At 65.2% G+C, this 20,666-nt stretch overlaps 1 protein-coding gene across 3 annotated transcripts in view; it reads left to right on the top strand.

Moving 5' to 3' along the window:
- The window catches only part of LOC123367454 (phosphofurin acidic cluster sorting protein 1-like), a 119,086-nt gene extending 98,779 nt beyond the window's left edge, over positions 1-20,307 (top strand). For 2 of the 3 annotated variants that reach the window (XM_045011717.1, XM_045011715.1), the window contains 16 exons: positions 749-830; positions 1,209-1,280; positions 1,620-1,750; positions 2,248-2,380; positions 2,605-2,709; positions 4,276-4,382; positions 4,893-5,047; positions 5,232-5,342; positions 13,144-13,246; positions 15,647-15,679; positions 16,392-16,434; positions 16,563-16,605; positions 16,927-17,068; positions 17,614-17,837; positions 18,603-18,716; positions 19,618-20,307. In XM_045011717.1, the coding sequence (XP_044867652.1) occupies positions 749-830; positions 1,209-1,280; positions 1,620-1,750; positions 2,248-2,380; positions 2,605-2,709; positions 4,276-4,382; positions 4,893-5,047; positions 5,232-5,342; positions 13,144-13,246; positions 15,647-15,679; positions 16,392-16,434; positions 16,563-16,605; positions 16,927-17,068; positions 17,614-17,837; positions 18,603-18,716; positions 19,618-19,733 (1,714 nt within the window). In that variant the 3' untranslated portion in view covers positions 19,734-20,307. The remainder of the gene's footprint in view (positions 1-748; positions 831-1,208; positions 1,281-1,619; positions 1,751-2,247; positions 2,381-2,604; positions 2,710-4,275; positions 4,383-4,892; positions 5,048-5,231; positions 5,343-13,143; positions 13,247-15,646; positions 15,680-16,391; positions 16,435-16,562; positions 16,606-16,926; positions 17,069-17,613; positions 17,838-18,602; positions 18,717-19,617) is intronic. The other variant, XM_045011716.1, reaches the window with a different exon arrangement.
- Positions 20,308-20,666: the final 359 nt, after the last annotated feature.

Here is a 20,666-nt window from a genome sequence, read left to right as displayed (position 1 = left end):
AAGGCTTTGCGTCATCCAGCGACAGGTCCCTGAGGCGCCCGACAGCTCTGCTGTGTATGACGGCCGGGCGCTGTCCCCCTGCTTCGCTGTAGCAGCCCCCTGCCTCCGGGCTGCCCGCCCGCCTGCCTGGGAAGCGCCGCTGTATTGCAGGCCTGGAGGCGGTGCAGCCCCGTGGCGTGTTCCCTTCACACCAGCACTCCCCCTCTCGGAGCTGCGCGGCTGCACCACCTCCTGGGAGCAACCCGGCCTGGGGATCGCGTTCTCTGCCAGCCAGGAGTCCAGCCAGCCCCTGGGCACCGCAAGGCCTGGGAGACGGGGCACCAGTCTGAGGTGTGAGCACGCATCAGGCTCCCTCAGACAGTCCCAGTACGGGAGGGCGGGAGTAAACCTGCCCCAGCCCCCCGAGCAGGGAACCGGCCCTTCCTTGGTTGCCAGCCCTGTGCGCCACCTCCGGGAACCGCAGGTCCCCGACTCAGTCCAAGTCTCCCCCCACCCCGGCCCAGTGTGAGTCTGAGGGCAGGATCCCTGGACCCTCAGTGTCGTCCCTTTGCGGCTCAGCTCCCGGCGCTCTCTGGTTCAGCGTGTCGAGGGGACAAGCTCCCCTCCCTGCAAGCTTCACCCCCTCCCCCGGGGACGCTGGGCTGGGCCAGTGCCGGAGCGAGTGGGGGCCTGTCTGTGGTGCTGGCTGAGTGGGGGCCCCGGTGTCCTCGTGTCTCTCATCTCGTCCCTGTCTGTCTCTCTCCTGCAGGCGTTTCTTTGAGGGCGTCTCTCACTCGGGTTCCCAGACTGAGATCGGCCAGAAAGGGCAGGAACAGGAGTCCGGCAGCCCTGTGAGTCACACCCCTGCCTCCTCGTCCTCCCCCCAGCCGCCAGGCCAGCAGCCTGTGGGCCTGGGGTGTCCCACCGGGAGCCAGGCCTCCCGGGGAGGTGTCTGTCACCTGCGGGTCACTGCGCTGCGTTTCCTTCCCCTTTGCTCTCTCTCCTGGGCGCGAGCGGCGTCCTCTCCCGGCACAGCCGGACGGAGCCGGCGCGCTCTTGGGGGGCACTCTCGGGGGGACAGAGGATTGGCGGGAGCTCTGGGGTGCAGGCTGCCCCACGCGCGTGTGTCTCCAGAGGCAGCCAGACCCACATCTGGCTGCCCTGTGCTGGGGGCCAGGCTCGGGGCTGCCCTGGGACGCTCTGGTCTAGACTCTGGTTCCCCTTCCCAGGGACAAGCAGAGAAGCGAAAGGCCGGAGCGCCGCGGGCCCTGGAGGAGGTGGGCGTGGAGGTGGTAGCCGCGGTGAGTGTCTGTGCTGGCGGGCGGCCGCGGCTGAGCCGGGGTGTGTGGCTGGCACCGGCGCTCAGGGAGCGAGCTGTCCCCTCGGGTGGGGGGGGGCAGACATGGGCAGGGAGCTGAGAGGAAGGATGGTCCACAGGCTCCCAATGGGCCCCCCCACAGAGCCTCTGGGCCCCCATCTAGTAGGGCCGAGTGCTCAGGTCCCACGGCGATGGGGTCAGAGACGTGCTGTAGCTAGGTGGTGGGGGGGGCAGGAGACTGGCTGTGGGCCCATCAGCCCCTGGGAAGGGGTCCCGGGGCCCTGGTGTGTCTCCTGTGTCCAGTGACTCTGTGTCCCCTCAGGTGCTGGAGGCGGAGGAGCCCTCCCCACGCCCCGGGGCGGCAGAGGCAGCCGGGCGGGAGAGCAGTGTTGACAGGCTGGCCCAGCTGGCCAGCGCCGGCAAGCCCGAGCCCCCGAACGCTGTGTCGCCCAGGTGAGGCAGCTCCCGGCCACAGTCCCGGCCTGCACGGCCGGGCCGGCCCCGCGGGGCCCCGGGCTGGGGACGGGGACGGGGCGAGCACGGCCGGGCCCACCATGCTGTTCTCTGGCAAGGAAAGTGCTGATGGACCAGTCACAATGGGATGATGAGGGCCCAGCCCGGGTGCAGCCAGCCTGTCCCCGGGGAGGCCCTGCCTGTCCCCGGATGCAGCTGGCCCGGCCCCGGGGGGAAGGAGGGGGAGGATGGGGACCCTGCCCAGCCCCGGGTGCAGCTGGCCCGGCCCTGGGGGTGGGGATGACGGGGGCCCGGCCCCGGAGGCGAGGGAGGACGGGAGCTCAGCCCGGCCCCAGGTGCAGCCATCTCTGGTGTAGCGGTTGCAGTGGTGTGGGTGCAGTTCTGGGGCCCTGGCTGCCCCAGCCTCTGCAGCTCCAGCTCTGGGGCCAAGGCTGCTGCAGCGTAAGCTCTAACTGCTGGAGATTCTCACCCTGCAGCAAAGCTGAGAGCAGACAGGTGTGGCGGCCCCGCAGCACCTCCATGAAGGACCGGCAGAACTCGAAGGGGCAGAGCGACCGCGCCAGCAGCCTGGACAGTGAGAGCTCGCCGGACTCGCGGCACAGTGCCCAGGTCAGGCTGCAGCAGTGTGGGTGGGTGGCGTTCCTGCCTCTCGCAGGGCAGGGGGCGCGGGGGGGCTGGGCTCCAACTGCTCACAGCAGAGGCAGTGGGGGGCCTGGTTTGGTGCCTGCGGGACCCTGGCCCATGTGGGAGGCGTGGGAGCGGGACAGTGGCTGGCCTGTGGGAGAGCAGGGGATCCCTGCAGCGTTTGATCCTGCCTGGTCGTGCTGTCTTAGGTGCCCCGGAAATCCGTCTATGATCAGCTGAACCAGATCCTGATCTCAGACGAGCAGCTGCCGGAGAGCATCGTCCTGGTGAATGTCGCCGAGTGGCAAGGGCAGGTGAGGAGGGAGGGGAGCCGGGCTGCACACCACCTGGGCAGGCTGCCTGCGGGGCCATGGGAGGTGGTAGCCTGGCAGGGGGAGGCGGCCCCAGGATATAGGTGGTTTCCAGGCTAGGGCCAAATGTCCTTTGCCCTCATTCGGTGGCAGCCGCTGGAGAGCACGACCGGGATTAGCATTGGCGCCTTAGGAACGATGTGCTACACGACAGAGCAGCAGGCGACCAGGAGAGCAGGGGAACGCGTTTCGGTTTATTGAGAACGAGGAGATCCCGGCTGGAGAGGGTAAAATTGTCAATAACAGTACAGAAAAGGCAGAAGTGCTCGGTGAGGTTTCCGTGCTGGATTCGTAAAGGAACCAGGCTGACGTGTTCGTGTCGCATGTGGAGGACGACGTGCTTTCCAGTCCAGCAGTCACTGAGGAGCATTAAACACCACCTGCCAGGGACGAACGTTTTTAAAACAGCAGCCTGGAGAACTTGTACCCAAGAGTCTTAGCAGAGGTGACTGTGGAGATCTCTGATGCTAATTTCGAATAAATCTTGGAATACCAGGGCCATTCCAGAAGCCCGGCTGGGGGCTGGTGTTGGGCCAGTAGTCAGAAAGGGCAGGTGGGATTAGCTGGCCGGCTGCAGGCTCATTAGCCGGCCATCAGTCCCACGCAGTGTCATGGAGAGGCTGGGATGGGATCCAGCGAAGGGCAGGAATATCATTCATGCAGCCGCGGTGGGGTTATGGAAACCAGGTCTTGTCAAGCAGCCCTGATTCCATCTCTGATGGGCTTACAAGTTCGGTTGGCAAAGGTCACGGCAGAGATGTACCATAGTGAGACTTCGGGACGGGGTTTGACTCAGCTCCACGCAAGGCGCCAGTTCGCAGACCTCGCCCAGCCTCCCGGGAGCCCTCGTTGAACGAGCTGCCTGGCAGAGCTCGCGAGGAGTCGTCCCTGGATGGGCGTGTGGCTGGCGGGATTCCTCAGGGCTCGGGAACACTGGCAGTAAATAGAAATTGCGGCTGTTGCACTCCGGGGAGCTAGCGAGACGTCACCGGGAGGTCTCCGGCGTTGGCACCGCGGCCAGGTCTGGTGTCCGCCATTGCAAACGTGGAGGTGGCAGAGAAGAGCTGTGGAAACGTTAGGAGGGCTGGAGAAACCGTCTCACAGTGAGAGGCTGCTCAGGCTGCTCCAGGGGAGACAGGGGGTGACCAGATCACAGTGAGTAAGTGGGGGAGAAAATGCCAGGGCCGAAAGGAACTTCAGGGGCCCCTCCCCCAGCTGGGAGACCGGGCAGGCAGTTCGGAGCGATCACACCCCGCTGGAAATGCCCTGCCCCCATGGGAACGGAGTCTCTGGTCCAACCTCCTCCCGCCGGGGGCCCTGGGGTAGGGGCCTGGCGCAGACACCCCAAAGAGAGCGGGACGCCGCTAGAACTGCTCCTACCGGATGAACTGGAGCCACTGGGGGGAAGAGAAGGGACGTGTGTGTGGGCTCGGGCTGCCGTGGGTCCCGCGGGCTGGGCTGCCTGGGGCTGGGCTTCAGCCCCTGCCTTCTCTGGCTTTGTCTCGACAGTACCTGAGCGAGCAGCTCCAGGCGCACAAACAACCCGTCATCTCCACCTGGTCCGTGGCCGACGTCCAGGCTGCCTTCAACACCATCGTCGCCCGCATCCAGAGATAGTGAGTGCAGCCGGGCTGGGGGGGGCGGAGACTGGCTCTGGGGGCAGCACGGTGGGGCAGAGGGCTGGCCCTGAGCTGCCTGGGGGAGGAGCCTGGCTCTGGGGGTGGGGGAAGGACCTGGCCCAGATGGCACTGGAGCAGGCTCAGGGACGTGTAGTGAGGGAAGGGTTTGAAGGAGAAGCCCATGGGTGCTGGGGGCTGATTGTGCACCATCGCAGGATTGGGCCCTGAGTCCCTGGGCTGGGAGCAGGGATGGGCTGTCCAGCTGGGTGTTGACACTGGACCCTAATGATGGCGGTGTCAGTCTCAACACTGAGAACTCCTGGCTGCTCCCCGTTAGCTGAGCAGCGAGGCGGGACACAGCAGACCTGCCCCGGGGGAGGTGGGCCCTTCATCTGGGCTCGTGGCCAGCCCGGGGCCTGAGGAGGGAGTGGGCTTGTCTCCATCGGTGGCACCTGTCCCGGCCCCTGCGTGGCTCTGAGTCTCTCAGGGTTTCTCTTCCTTCTGCAGCTGTAACTGCAACTCTCACGTGCCTCCCCCAGTCAAAGTGGCCGTGGCGGGAGAGCAGAGCTACCTGAGCATCGTGCTGCGGTTCTTCGTGGAGCAGCTGGCCAGCAAGACCCCCGACTGGCTGAACTACCTGCGCTTCCTGGTGGTGCCACTGGGTAAGAGCCACCCGCTGGGAGCCCCGGTTCTGGGGCCCGGGGCCCCTGGGGAAGGGGCTGCAGGGCTCCCCAAAGGCAGCCCATGCGGGGGAGAGGAGGCAGCAGCCGGGGCGTCGGCAAGCTCTGCTCCCGGGAGGAGCCAGCGTCTCTTCCGGCTGCGTCACTTCCTCCGTCTGCTTGGCAGGCTCACACCCGCTGGCCAAGTACCTGGCGTCCGTGGATGGGAGGTACAGCGCCCTCTTCCTGGACACGGCGTGGCGGGAGCTGTTCAGCCGGGCCGAGCCCCCCAGCGCAGGTGAGAGCAGGGGCGCCGGGCAGGGCCAGCTCCGGGCTGTGCGGGCAGCTGGCGGTGCGCTCGCCTCTCCCCTTTGTTACCAGCTGTGCCCGATACCTCGGGGTTCGCGCGTTTATTCGGGTTACTCTTGGGGCGGGGCTCTGTCACGGGCGTTCTCCTGCGGGGCCGAGGTTCCCCAGAGCCAGACGAACACGCCCACGTTAACAGAGCGTGTCTGAGAGGCCCGGGTTAATCAGCACTCCCAAGCTGACCCCTAAGATGTCCCTGGACTCAGCAGGCTGGGGGAGCAGCACTTCTACGCTGCCACCCTCATACGTCCCGGGTTCAGCACGGCCCTGTCTCCGCTTTCACGTTACAATTGTTCTGGTCGTAACCCGCCTGATGAGCAAACCCCACAGGGTTTTGGCTGCAGGGATCTTTAGCTTAGCTACGAGGAGCATCGCTGCCGAGCGAATGGGGGGAGAGAGAAGCAACCAGCTTAACCATGAACGTTATTTATTGCCAGGTGGTAACCACAGGGGAGCCAGACAAACAAAACACTCAGAATATTCAATCGAACTTAAATGCGATGACAAAAGTCAAGTTTAGAAAACTGTCACTGATCACACGAGTCAGGGTCACAGGGCGACACCGAGAGAGCGAGCGAGCTGGGTTCTCACCACTCCGGCTGGTGGGGGTAGCTGGGGGGCCGGAGGGCTGGAGACAGCAGAGCCCCCAGCACGATCAGGCAGGAGAAGATGACGTCCCAGTGGAACTGATGTAGATTTTGGATCCAGGCATCCGAGCACTCACTTGAGCGTGGGAAGGGGGTTTGTAGGGAAAGAACCATGGGCCAAGGGAGACACTAGATTTGTTTATGGGTAAACTGATGGCTCAGTGGAGGATACCAGAGTTGTTTTGTTCAGGCTGGACACTAGGAGCTGCTCAATTCTTCTTCGAGTGATTGCTCCTGTGCATTCCAGTCAGGTGTGCGCGCCGCGCATGCACGGCTCACCGGAACATTTTTACCCTAGCAACTCCGGCGGGCCGGCTGGCGCCCCCTGGAGTGGCGCCGCTATGGCGCCTGTTATATACCCCAGCCGGCCCGTCCGCTCCTCAGTTCCTTCTTACCGCCCGTGACGGCCGTTGGAACAGTGGAGTGCTCCCTGTCCTCCACAACCCTAGCGTTTCTCCGTACCTTTAGTGTATATAGTTGGTTCACTTAGTTTAGTAGTTAGATTAGTTGAATAAGTTAGTTGTTATAGTTGTGATAGTAATAGTATAGTAGGGAATTAGAGGGGTTAGCCCCTCTTCTTCCACAACCGGTGCGGGCTCATGCCCAAGGCACCGGGCTTTAAGCCCTGTGCGGCTTGCCAGCGGCCTATGCCCATCGGCGACCCGCACGATTCCTGCCTGCGCTGCCTCGGGGAATCGCACAGGACAGATAAGTGCCCGATTTGCACGGCGTTCAAGCCGCACACAAGAAAGGAGCGAGACTCTCGACTTAAACAGCTCCTTACGGAGGCGGCACTCCAGCCTCCCGCTCCGTCCCCGGCACCGCCGAAACCATCCTCGGCGCGCAGCGCACCAGCGGCACCGAGCCGTCCCGGTACCGAGGCTCCTAAAGGGACGCAGACGGCACCGAAGTCCCGGCACCGTTCCCTCTCCCCCCAGAGGAAGCGGAAGACGGCGCACCCAGCTCCTAAACCTGCAGCTTCGGGACAGCTTACCCAGCCACCTCCGGCACCTCCGGCACCGGCTGTGGTAGTGCACAGGCCGTGCACGGGTCCGTTGACTCCGGCACCGCAAGAGCCGTCGAGTCCGGTACCTCCCTGCTCCCCGGCGCCGGCCACGGTAGAGCTGCATCTCCCGTCCACTCCTGAAACATTTGTGACGGCGAGAGAGCTTATTCAGCTCATAGAGGCACCGAGCCTCCGGCCCCCGGCACCGCCGAAACCATCCTCGGCGTGCAGCGCACCAGCACGGCGCACCCCCTAAACCTGCAGCTTCGGGACAGCTTACCCAGCCACCTGTGGTAGTGCACAGGCCGTGCACGGGTCCGTTGACTCCGGCACCACAAGAGCCGTCGAGTCCGGTACCTCCCTGCTCCCCGGCGCCGGCCGCGGTAGAGCTGCATCTCCCGTCCACTCCTGAAACATTTGTGACGGCGAGAGAGCTTATTCAGCTCATAGAGGCACCGAGCCTCCGGCCCCCGGCACCGCCGGTGCGGGCTGTTCAATCGTTGGGCAAGCCAGCAATGATGCGGCCCCAGACCCCTGACGGAAGAGAGGGGCGACGCTCCAAGCCTCGGACCCGGTCCCGATCCAGGCAACGGTCGCCGTCACGTCGGTCCCGATCCCGGCACCGATCCCAGTCTCGGTACCGCACCCCGTCCCGGCACCGGTCGCAGTCCCGGTACCGCTCAGTCTCGCGGTACCGGTCGCACTCCCGGCACCGCTCACGGTCCCGGTCACCGGACCGACGGTACCGTCAGAGATCCAGTTCCCGGTACCGATCTCGACGTCGCGACTCCCGAAGCCGCTCTCGCCACCGACGATCGAGGTCACGCTCTGGCTCCCGGTACCGAAGTGGTTGACGGTCCAGATCACCACCCTGGCACCGTGACGGCCGGCACCGCTCCTTGGCACCGTCTGGGGACAAGCTGCCTCCTTCCGCGGCGCACTCCATCAGCGCCTCTGCACCCCCGTGGCCTTCACGTCAGCCATCGGTCGTCTCCCAGGCGGGCAGCGAGACAGATCTCGGGGCTCCCACCCAGAGCCAACACCTGGGACACCAGCAGTGGGGTTTTTGGGTCCCCTGGGCCTGCCATGAGTCCCAAGGGCTCCCCTTGTCCCAGCGCCCAGTGGGTGCTGAACGCAGGATGCCAGAGGCCACGGTGAGCCGCCCTCCCCCAACACCACTGGGGGAGACCCTACCGTCGTCGGATCCCGCAGGGCTTCCGTCAACCTCCCAAGCCCCTGAGCAGCCTCCGGCAGAGGTGGTGGTACAGACTCTGTTTTCATCTTCCTCTCTGGATGAGGTGGTGGCGGGTGCCGCTACGGTGGACCCTCCCCCGATTGACCTGCGGGCCCACCAGGACCTTCTCCGCAGGGTGGCAAAGGCCATTGACCTTCCGGTGGCGGAGGTCCCGGAAGATGAAGACCCAGTGACCAACGTCATCGGCGCGGAGGCCCCGATGCGAGTGGCCCTGCCTTTTATCAAAACAATTCAGAAAAATGCCACGACCATCTGGCAGTCGCCGGCGTCCGTCCCCCCTACTGCAAGGGGCGTGGAACGTAAATACTCGGTCCCCCCCACGGGATACGAGTATCTGTACACTCACCCCGCTCCGAACTCACTGGTCGTCCAGTCTGTTAACGACCGTGAGCGGCATGGACAGCCAGCCCCAGCGCCGAAGTCGAAGGACGCCAGGCGCATGGACTTGTTGGGCCGCAAGGTGTATTCGGCGGGGGGTCTCCAGCTGCGCATTGCAAACCAGCTGGCCCTCTTAGCCCGGTACGCATTTGACATTTTCGTGTCCCTCACGAAATACGTGGAACTGATCCCGACGGCTTCCCGCCGAGAGTTTTCGGCTCTGGTCGAAGAGGGCAGGAAAGCCTCCCGCTCTTCCATCCAGGCTGCTCTGGATTCGGCGGACTCAGGGGCCAGAACCTTGGCCTCTGGAGTAACTATGCGGCGCATCTCCTGGCTGCAGTCCTCCACCTTGCCACCGGAGGTGCAGTATACCCTACAAGACCTGCCCTTTGAGACTCACGGCCTGTTCTCAGAGAAAACGGACTCGAGGATACAGACCCTGAAGGATGGTCGTGTAGCTATCCGCACTCTGGGTATGCACACGCCAGCTACCCAGAGGCGCTCCTTCCGCCAACAGCAGCCCTTCCGGCCTTTTACCCAGGCCAGGTCAAGGCCCTATAATAGTCGGCGCAACGGCCTCAACCGCCGTAGACCTTCAGGCAGCAGGCGCACCCAGGCCCAGGCGTCGTCCAAGGCCCCGCAAGGGCCCAAACAACAGTTTTGATGGGACGCCCGAGGACGGCTCATCAGTCTATTCCCAGGATCCAACCCCTTTGTTTTGCAACCGCCTTTCCCGCTTCCTCCCGGCGTGGTCCCAAATAACATCGGACAGCTGGGTACTCCGTACTATCCAGTATGGTTACCACCTTCAGTTTATTTCGCCCCCTCCTTCCCACCCACCTTCCCCGTCCCTCTTCAGGGACCCCTCTCACGAGCAATGCCTCTTGCAAGAGGTCGAGACTCTGTTGAGGTTGGGTGCCATAGAGGAGGTGCCGCAAGACAGGCGGGGCAGGGGATTCTATTCCCGTTATTTTCTCATCCCCAAGGCGAAAGGAGGTCTCAGACCCATACTGGACCTCCGGGAGCTCAACAAATACATGATCAAGCTCAAATTTCGCATGGTGACCTTGGGGACCATCATTCCCTCCCTGGATCCGGGAGACTGGTTTGCCGCCCTCGACATGAAGGACGCATACTTCCATATTGCTATTTACCCTCCCCATCGACGCTACCTGCGTTTTGTGGTCAACGGTGCGCACTACCAGTTTGCGGTGCTACCCTTCGGCCTGTCCACTGCGCCGAGGGTCTTCACCAAATGCATGGCAGTGGTTGCTGCAGACCTCCGCCGTCGTCGAGTTCACGTCTACCCTTATCTCGACGACTGGCTGGTTCGCGGGCCATCCCACCTATTGGTAACAGACCAAGTTGCCAAGATACTCTCCCTGTTTCGGGCACTAGGCCTTCTCGTCAATGCCGAGAAGTCCTCACTGACTCCATCGCAGAGAGTGGAGTTTATCGGAGTGGTCCTCGACTCCACGGTGGCCAGGGCCTGTCTCCCTTGTGCTCGGCACCAGACGATGGTCTCCATCATTCGAGACCTGCACGCTTTTCCCACTACGACGGTTCGGTCCTGCCTATGCCTCCTGGGCCACATGGCGTCGTGCACGTTCGTCACCGCCTACGCGAGACTGCACCTTCGCCCATTTCAATCTTGGCTGGCGTCAGTGTACCGCCCACACCGAGACTCCATAGACAGAGTAGTCACGGTCACGAAGCCTACCCTCGCTTCGCTCAGTTGGTGGCTGAACCCAGAGGTCGTATGTGCAGGAGTCCTGTTCCGCCCGCCTCGTCCGTCCGTGACACTGACAACAGATGCCTCGGTGTTGGGATGGGGGGCACACCTGGGCGACCTTCACACCCAGGGCCTCTGGTCGCCCCAGGAGCTCTCCCTCCACATCAATGTCAGGGAGCTGCGGGCAATTCGCTTGGCGTGCCACGCCTTCCACGCCCGTCTGCGAGGCCAATGCGTAGCGGTGTTCACGGACAACACGACAGCGATGTTTTATGTGAACAAACAAGGCGGAGCCCGCTCCTCCCCGCTCTGCAAGGAAGCGATGCTCCTGTGGGACTTTTGCGTGACCCACTCAATTCACCTGGAAGCATCCTTTCTTCCGGGAGTGCAGAACACGCTGGCCGACCATCTCAGCAGGTCGTTCCTTTCCCACGAGTGGTCCCTCCGTCCAGATGTCGTCCACACAATCTTCCGGAGGTGGGGGTTTCCCCAGATAGACCTATTCGCCTCCAGGGACAACAGGAAGTGTCACCTGTTTTGCTCATACCAGGGTCGCTCGCTAGGCTCCCTGTCGGACGCCTTCCTTTACCCATGGACGGATCGCCTCCTCTACGCCTTCCCTCCATTCCCGCTAGTGCACCGAGTGCTACTGAAGCTTCGGAGGGACAGAGCCCGCGTCATACTCGTAGCTCCGGCCTGGCCGAGGCAGCACTGGTACACCCTGCTGCTCGAGCTCTCCGTTCGGGATCCCATCCCCCTTCCGTTGTGGCCGGACCTCATCACCCAAGACTTCGGCAGACTCTGCCATCCGAACCTGCAATCCCTCCATCTTACAGCTTGGTACCTGAGTGGTTGACCCACGCAGAGAGGTACTGTTCGGCGGCAGTACAGCAAGTCCTGCTAGAGAGCAGAAAGCCTTCCACTCGCTCCACCTACCTTGCGAAATGGAAGCGATTCGCACTCTGGTGTGATCAACGAGGACTCAATCCGTTCGTAGTCCCGGTCCCTACCATCCTCGACTACCTTTGGTACCTTAAGGAGCAAGGTCTTGCGGTCTCCTCCTTGAGAGTACACCTGGCAGCAGTGTCCGCTTTTCGTCCATCTATGGGAGGTCGGTCCGTCTTCTCCAACCGCTTCCTTAAAGGCCTGGACCACTTGTACCCGCCGGTGCGGCGTCCTGCCCCGACCTGGGATTTGAACCTCGTTCTGGCCAAGCTTATGGGACCGCCCTTCGAGCCTATGGCCACGTGCTCCCTGCTCTACCTCTCCTGGAAGACGGCCTTCCTCGTCGCCATTACATCTGCAAGACGAGTCTCTGAGCTCCGTGCTCTAACGGTTGGTCCACCATACACCGTCTTCCACGGAGACAAGGTGCAGCTTCGACCACACCCGGCCTTCCTCCCCAAGGTGGTGTCGGCCTTCCACCTCAACCAGGAGATCTTCCTCCCGGTCTTCTTCCCGAAGCCGCACGCCTCCCCTCGGGAGCAACAGCTTCACACCCTGGACGTCCGCAGGGCCCTTGCCTTTTACGTCGAGCGGATGAAGCCCTTCCGGCGTTCGACCCAGCTGTTTGTGGCAGTCGCCGACCGCATGAAGGGTGAGCTGGTCTCCTCCCAGCGGATTTCCTCCTGGCATGTATTCGGACATGCTACGAGCTTGCTCGCGTGCCACCATGCCGCCTCACTGCTCACTCAACGAGAGCGCACGCCTCGTCGGCCGCCTTCCTGGCCCATGTTCCCATCCAGGACATCTGTAGAGCGGCCACCTGGTCTTCTGTCCACACCTTCGCCTCCCATTACGTGTTGGTGCAGCAATCAAGAGACGACGCAGCCTTCGGCTCCGCAGTCTTACACTCCGCCACGTCTCACTCCGACCGCCTAGGTAAGGCTTGGGAATCACCTAACTGGAATGCATAGAAGCAATCACTCGAAGAAGAAAAGACGGTTACTCACCATAGTAACTGTTGTTCTTCGAGATGTGTTGCTCCTATCCATTCCAGACCCGCCCTCCTTCCCCACTGTCGGAGTAGCCGGCAAGAAGGAACTGAGGAGCGGACGGGCCGGCTGGGGTATATATTCAGCGCCATAGCGGCGCCACTCCAGGGGGCGCCCAGCCGGAGTTGCTAGGGTAAAAAAGTTCCGAGATGCCGTGCATGCGCGGCGCGCACACCTAACTGGAATGGATTGGAGCAACACATCTCGAAGAACAACAGTTACTACGGTGAGTAACCGTCTTTTCCTGGCTATGGGTCGTGTTCCTTCCAGGGGGCCCACAGTGCAGTTAGGCATCTTCAGTAGTTTGGATACTAGCGGAGGGTTTATTGTTAGAATTGGTCTGATCACTGCTGAGCTGGGTGTGGGTAGGCGGGTACATTAACATGTGGAGCAGAGATCCCCCATGATGCACTGCTTCCCTGCCTTTCTGGTCCCAGAGTTCCCTGCGGTTCCTGCCTTGGGATCTCTGCTCCCTCCTATGTGCTAATGGGGATCCCTCCCTGTCCCCTCTTCCATGCAAATGAGGCCAGGGGAGTTGCCGTAATCCTGTCACCCTGGGGTTTAGGTGTCTCCTGCTTTCTGTAAGTCTTTCTTCTCATCGGCTTTGGACCAAGCAGAGGCTGGGAGGGGGGGCTTTTGTGAGTCAGACAGGCTGGGGGCTGGGTACTGCGCCCCGGTTCCCCAGAGCACAGAGCTGAGTGGGAACACCTTGCCTCCCCAGATACCGTGGACGTCCCTGGCCGCGTGGCTCAGTTCATTGCAGGAGCCGGCCAGTCTCACCAGCTGCCCATCTCCGAGGCCATGCTGACGTACAAACAGAAGAGGTGAGAGCAGCAGTGAGCACTCAGGCCTGGGGGCACAGGCACTCGCCCTGGACACCGCCCAGCCGTGCCAGCTGGTGCCAGCTGCTGCCGGGGACCCTTCCCCAGCCAAATCTGGGGCGTGGCGCTTTGAATCCCGGCCGGGTGGCCCCCGGGTTCTGCAGCGCCCCAGGGAGGTGTCTGAACTAGCCGGGTGGCAGAGGAAAGAGCAGCAGGGCTGGGGGAGGGGAGGACGGGCTGGGGTCCCCCCAACCCATGCAGGGTCTCTGGTGCAGTCCCCTTCTCGGCCGCCGCCCCCCAGTGTGTGAGTGGCAGAAGCAGCCGCAGGAGCCGTGAGTGGAGATGCCCAGATAAATGCCACCCTGTGCTCTTCCCGCCCGGCCTGCCTTGGCGCCAAGTGTGGGGCCCAGGCAGAGAGCAGGGGTGACCCTTCCCTCCGGGGCCTCGTTTCTGATCCGAGCTCCGTGCAGTCCCGTGCGCTCCCCTGGTGCCGGCTCGTGCTCCCCTCACTCTCCGGTGGGGCACCCATAGCTGTCGTTCTCTCACGCTGCTGGCACGTGCCCAGTGCAAGGCTCCCGCGTGCAGCCCGCTGGGTATCAGCTGTTTGCTGCCACGGAGCCTCAGCGCTTGCTGGGTCAGCTGCCAGGCGGGAGCGTGGCTGGGGACGCGGGCGTCTGGGCTGGGCACTGGGCTCCCCGGCCTTTGCTGGCAGACCCGAGGCACTTAATCCTGCTGGGCGGTGAGGCCAGGAACGGGAGCAGCGTGGCCAGCTGGGGAAAAGCCTACACAGCTACCGGCCAGCCGGCCTCATTCAGAGAAACCCAGGGCTGGGATAGCAGGGAGAGTGAGGGGCACTGGTAGAGCTGGGGGGAGCCCAGGCTAGCAGGGGGCTGCGGGTCAGGAGTGAGGGGCACCGGCAGAGCTGGGGAGGGCGGAGCCCGGGCGAGCAGGGGGCTCCGGGTCGGGAGTGAGGGGCACTGGCAGGGAGGGGGGGGACCCCGGGCGAGCAGGGGGCTGCGGGTGAGGGGCACCGGCAGAGCGGGGGGGGGGAGAGCTCAGGCTAGCAGGGGACTGCGGGTCGGGAGTGAGGGGCACCGGCAGAGCTGGGGGGAGCCCGGGTGAGCAGGGGGCTGCGGGTCGGGAGTGAGGGCCACCGGCAGAGCTGGGGGGAGCCCAGGCTAGCAGGGGGCTGCGGGTCGGGAGTGAGGGGCACCGGCAGAGCTGGGGAGGGGGGAGCTCAGGCTAGCAGGGGGCTGCGGGTCGGGAGTGAGGGGCACCGGCAGAGCTGGGGAGGGCGGAGCCCGGGCTAGCAGGGGGCTGCGGGTCGGGAGTGAGGGGCACCGGCAGAGCTGGGGAGGGGGAGCTCAGGCTAGCAGGGGACTGCGGGTCGGGAGTGAGGGGCACCGGCAGAGCTGGGGAGGGGGGAGCTCAGGCTAGCAGGGGGCTGCGGGTCGGGAGTGAGGGGCACCGGCAGAGCTGGGGAGGGGGAGCTCAGGCTAGCAGGGGACTGCGGGTCGGGAGTGAGGGGCACCGGCAGAGCTGGGGGGAGCCCGGGTGAGCAGGGGGCTGCGGGTCGGGAGTGAGGGCCACCGGCAGAGCTGGGGGGAGCCCAGGCTAGCAGGGGGCTGCGGGTCGGGAGTGAGGGGCACCGGCAGAGCTGGGGAGGGGGGAGCTCAGGCTAGCAGGGGGCTGCGGGTCGGGAGTGAGGGGCACCGGCAGAGCTGGGGAGGGGGGAGCTCAGGCTAGCAGGGGGCTGCGGGTCGGGAGTGAGGGGCACCGGCAGAGCTTGGGGGGGAGCTCAGGCTAGCAGGGGGCTGCGGGTCGGGAGTGAGGGCCACCGGCAGAGCTGGGGGGAGCCCAGGCTAGCAGGGGGCTGCGGGTCGGGAGTGAGGGGCACCGGCAGAGCTGGGGAGGGGGGAGCTCAGGCTAGCAGGGGGCTGCGGGTCGGGAGTGAGGGGCACCGGCAGAGCTGGGGGGAGCCCGGGTGAGCAGGGGGCTGCGGGTCGGGAGTGAGGGGCACCGGCAGAGCTTGGGGGGAGCTCAGGCTAGCAGGGGGCTGCGGATCGGGAGTGAGGGGCACCGGCAGAGCTGGGGGGGAGCTCAGGCTAGCAGGGGGCTGCGGGTCGGGAGTGAGGGGCACCAGGCTAGCAGGGGCAGTGCTAGTCCCTGAGCTGAGCGCTGGGAGGTACCAAGGCCATTTTCACGCCCTCTGTCCTGGCAGGGATGGGGAGGGGTGCAGGGGTCAGACCCTTGAATGGGCCCCGGAGCCGTCTTGCCCCTGGGGAGCGGGCTGGGCCATGGGGCTGTGGGTGGGGCCGGCACCGCGCCCGCCAGGGCCTGGCTGTAACGGCGCGTCCCAGCAGTGCGTTCACCTCTCCCTTCTCTTGGTTTGTGGCACCCAAGGAAGAGAAGCCTCTATTTTGATTTTTATATCAGGTACCTGCCCGTGGCTTGCTGCGCTGTGGCCTCGTTGCGTGTCCCTCCGTCCCATCTCTGTGTCCGGAATAGAACCAGTGCCCCCTGCCCGCCCCCTCAGTGCCCCCTGCCCGCCCCTCAGTGCCCCCGCCCGCCCTGCGGCCCGGAGCAGGGCCCGGCCCAGGAGCTTTGCATGTGAACTCCCTTCCCTGCAGCCCCCCTGCTGCTCCGTCTGTCGCTATCCCGCTCCTCCCCTGCCCTCCCTACTAGCCTGAGCCTGGGCTGCAGCGTTGGGCGGGTGCTGTGCATGGAGGGGACGGGGCAGCACCCAGGGCCCCAGGAGAGCGGGGGCACTCGAGCCCCACAGTGCTCTGCTCCCGGTGGGGTGAACGGCCTGGGGGTTCCCCCTGCCAGCCGGGAGGGCTGGGCACTGCCCTACGTGGCGGACGACTCGGGGGCTGCTCCTGCTAGCTGGGGGGCTGGGTACTGCCTGCGGGGCAGGCTGGGCACTGCCCTACGTGGCGAATGACTCGCTGCCCCCCCCCGCCAGCCGGGCGGGCCAGGCGGGGCCCTGCAGAAAGCCTTGCTCGGCCCGTAGGTGGCACCCGATGCTGAAGGCAAGGCAGGGCCCTGCCCGGTGGCCTGGCGCCCCCGGCCCTGCCAGCCCCGCAGGCAGCAGCGGGGTCCCCGCGGCGGGTTTGCCGTCTGACCTTTCCCCTCTTCCCTCGCTTAGCCCAGACGACGACTCCTGCCAGAAGTTTGTGCCATTTGTTGGGGTGAGTGTCTGATGGGGGGGGCACCGCACGCCAGCCCTGCCAGGCGCATGGACACGGGTAGGGCGAGGGGCGGGGCGGCCGGCCGGCGGCAGGGCCAAGGGAGGTGTCTAACGTCTCTCTGTCTGCAGGTGGTGAAGGTGGGGCTCGTGGAACAGTCCTTCAGCGCCTCAGGTGAGCCCGCCCTGCGGCCCGGGGCAGTGGGGCTGGCTGGCTCTGCCGCTCCCCTCTGGTGGGGAACCCCAGGGGGGCGGCAGCCTTCCAGGGCCCCCCCCTCCCTCCTTGAGCCCTGCTGCAGCCTCGACTGGCCAAGGGAGCCGGGAAGGTCCCAGCTACACCAGTGGTGGCCCTAGGCTGTGAGTGCCCATCCCGCCCCAGCCCAGAGCCACAGGCAATGGGGTGTCATGGCCCTCTGCCCCACTGCTGCCCTGGGGATACCCCCCCAGCTCAGCCCCCTCCTCCCGCTAACTTGGCCCTGCCTTTCCCTCTTGCTAGTGGACTCTGACGATGCCACGGTCTGCACCAGTTCCCTGCTGAGCTCCGCACCTCCAGCCAGCGCAGGGACCCCCCACAGCAAGGAGGCCATGGGCACCCCACCACCCTCCCCGTCCGTCAGCAGCAGCCTCTCGGGGACTGGGTGAGGCTCCGCACGGGCACTGGAGGGAGGGTTAATGTCCCGCAGGCTTTTTAACCGTTTCCCTCCAGCAGCGCCAGCCACACTGCTCTGTCCCAGCCGCCTCTGCGTCCCCTGGCCCAGCAGGGAGGGGGCCCACGCTGCGCTGGGTGGGGTACACAGGGCCAGGCACGGAGGGGCGGGGGCTGTGCCACACACCCCCAGCCCCGGCCCGAGACTCTCTGCGGAGATTGTGGGCAATGTTCCCGTGCCCCTTGGGCCACATGGGTGATGCCCATGGGGAAGAGGGGCTGGAGCTGGCTGTGGGGCAGCAGGAGACCCGAATGGGGCTGGATCCTGTGGGACGCTGGGGCGGGAATGGGGCGGCTGGGCCCAGCGCTGAGGGGCGGCGGCTGGGCCAGCACTGAGGGGCGGAGCGTGGCTGGGGCTGGATCCGAGGGACAATGGTGTGGGGAGGGGGCAGCTGGGCCCGGCGGGGAGGGGGCGGCTGGGCCCGGCGCGGAGGGGCGGAGCGTGGCTGGGGCTATGTTGCTGTGGCTATCGCCCAGGTCCCTGAGCCCCGGCGTGGAGGTGATGGGCCTGCAGGTCGACTACTGGACGAGCCAGGGGCCGGAGAAGAAGAAGGAGGGAGAGAAGCGGGAGATGGGCTTGAAGAACACACTGAAGAGCAACTTCCGGTTGCTGCAGGTCAGCCGCGTGCCCGGCGCCGGGGAGCTGGTCCCCCCCAGCACCATGGCCATGACCGTGGTCACCAAGGAGAAGAACAAGAAAGGTAAGGCTGGCAAAGGCCCACGCTGGCCCCCAGGCAGGGCCGGACCAGCCCGGCCCGGAGGGGGCCGAGAGTCCCTGCCTGGCTCCCCTGGCGGGGCCCGTAGCAGCCCGGCCCGGAGGGGGCCGAGAGTCCCTGCCTGGCTCCCCTGGCGGGGCCCGTAGCGGCCCGGCCCGGAGGGGGCCGAGAGTCCCTGCCTGGCTCCCCTGGCGGGGCCCGTAGCGGCCCGGCCCGCAGGGGGCCGAGAGTCCCTGGCCGGCTCCCCTGGCGGGCCCGTAACGGCCCGGCCCGGAGGGGGCCGAGAGTCCCTGCCTGTCTCCCCTGGCGGGCCCGTAACGGCCCGGCCCGGAGGGGGCCGAGAGTCCCTGCCTGTCTCCCCTGGCGGGGCCCGTACCGGCCCGGCCCGGAGGGGGCCGAGAGTCCCTGCCTGGCTCCCCTGGCGGGGCCCGTACCAGCCCGGCCCGGAACGGGCCGAGAGTCCCTGCCTGGCTCCCCTGGCGGGGCCCGTAGCGGCCCGGCCCGGAGGGGGCCGAGAGTCCCTGCCTGGCTCCCCTGGCGGGGCCCGTAGCGGCCCGGCCCGGAGGGGGCCGAGAGTCCCTGCCTGGCTCCCCTGGCGGGGCCCGTACCAGCCCGGCCCGGAGGGGGCCGAGAGTCCCTGGCCGGCTCCCCTGGCGGGGCCCGTAGCGGCCCGGCCCGGAACGGGCGGAGATTCCCTGCCTGGTTCCCCTGCCAGGGCTGGCTCTAGGAGTCTTTGCTTGCTTCTCCCAGTGATGTTCCTGAGTAAGAAACCCAAGGAGAAGGACCTGGAGCCCAAAAGCCAAGTCATCGAAGGGATTACGCGCCTGATCTGTACGGCTAAGCACCAGAACACCATGCTCCGAGGTGAGGGCGGCCCGGCACCACGCCCCACCCCTCCAGAGCACCAGCCAGGCCCACAGCTCTGCCCCCACTCGGACCCCGGCAGGCTGCAGCGGGGGCTGGCTGAGCTCTGCCAGAGTCTCTCCCCCCCCACCCGAGCTGTGCACGCGCACACGCTGAGCCCTGCCCTGCAAAGCTGAGCTGCATGTGTGCTCTGAGCACAGCTCACAGAACGCTGGGCACCTTTAAGTAAGGGGTCGATAGACAGAAAATATCCTATTGGCTCTATACATCCATGGTACCCCCACACCTTGAACACTGCCTGCAGATGTGGTCGCCCCAGCGCTAAAACAATCTTAGGGGTTTGGCCCGGCTGCCGTATGAGGAGAGATTAACAAGACTGGGACTTTTCAGCTTGGAAAAGAGGCAACGAAGGGGGGATAGGATAGAGGTCTATAAAATCATGCCGGGTGTGGAGAAAGTAAATAAGGAAGTGATATTTACTCCTCGTAACACAAGAACTAGGGGTCACCAAATGACATTAACAGGCAGCAGGTTTAAAACAAACAAAAGGAAGTATTTCTTCACACACCACACAGTTAACCTGTGGAACTCCTTGCCAGAGGATGTTGTGAAGGCCAAGATTACAACAGGCTTCAAAAAGAACTAGATCAGTTCATGGAGAACAGGTCCATCAATGGCTATTAGCCAGGATGGGCAGGGATGGTGTCTCTAGCCTGTCTGCCAGAAGCTGGGAATGGGTGACAGGGGGGTGGATCACTTGATGATTCCCTGTTCTGTTCATCCCCTCTGGGGCACCTGGCATTGGCCACTGTCGGCAGACAGGACACCGGGCTAGAGGGACCTTTGGTCTGACCCAGTACGGCCACTCTTACGTTTGGCGCTCTGCTCTCTCCTCTCTCAGTGTCCATCGACGGGGTGGAGTGGAACGACGTGAAGTTTTTCCAGCTAGCCGCACAGTGGCCAACCCATGTCAAGCATCTCCCCGTGGGCATCTTTGGCTACTCGAAGAGCGTGTGAGCCAGCCGGGCGGCCTGGGAGCCGGGACTCTGCTGAGTGTGGCAGGAGGCAGTGATGGCCATGGCCTGTCCCTTCTGCTGGGCAGTGGGAGAGGTTCCTGCTGCCCCGCTCCAGGCCCTGGCTGTTCCCACTGTCTCTCCCCCACCTCGCCCCAGGGGGCTTTTAACATGCAGCTGGAACTGGTGCAACAGGGGCAGCCACGGGGCTTCCAGAGCTGCAGCCCCCCAAGCCAGCCTCCCACGACCCGGGGGCAGGGGGCCCACCCCACGGAAGGGAGGGGGACTGGGAGCTGCTGGAGGGAGTCTTACTAGTGCTGCACCAGCAGAACAGGCTGCTCTGGCTCCCGCCCGGGGGCTGGCTCAGCCAGCTGCACCCTCAGTCACGCCCTTTCGGAAGCCCCAGGGCCCCACTGGCAGCTCCAGGGAGTTGAGGGGTCTCTGCCCCATGCTGCCATTGCTCAAGGCCCCGGCAAGCCTGGGCCCAGCCCCCCCCCACCCGCTAGGGAACACGGGGGCCTATGGACCAGCTGAGGCTCTCCTAGCGCTGCACGTAGGGGCCTGCTGCAGCGAGCCTGGGGGGCAGGGCTGCTCCGCAGCGAGCTCCAGGCACGGGCCTGGGGGGGGGAGCAGAAAGGTGGGCCGGCCCAGCTGTGCCCTCAGCAGCCGTCAGTCCAAGCTGCAGCCCCCCTGCCCAGAAATGCTAGGGGCAGGCGGGGCTGCAGCTGCTTTCCCACTTACTGCTGGCCTGGGGGTCACATGCCGAGTGTGGCAGCCCACCAGCCCTGGCACTGCAGCGGATCTCACACTCCTGCCCTCCGCCCAGCCCAGCCCCTCATGCTGCCAAACCGCTCCCTGCCCTCGGAGCCACAAACGGGGGGCTGGGCGGCCGGCGGGGGCGTTACCCTGGTTTTTTACAAGATTCTATTTTTTTTAA

The sequence above is a fragment of the Mauremys mutica genome, chromosome 3 (assembly GCF_020497125.1).
Source record: "Mauremys mutica isolate MM-2020 ecotype Southern chromosome 3, ASM2049712v1, whole genome shotgun sequence".
NCBI lineage: Eukaryota > Metazoa > Chordata > Testudines > Geoemydidae > Mauremys > Mauremys mutica.
The sequence above is the reverse complement of the archived record's forward strand: the minus strand, read 5'-3'. Positions and strand labels throughout refer to the sequence as shown.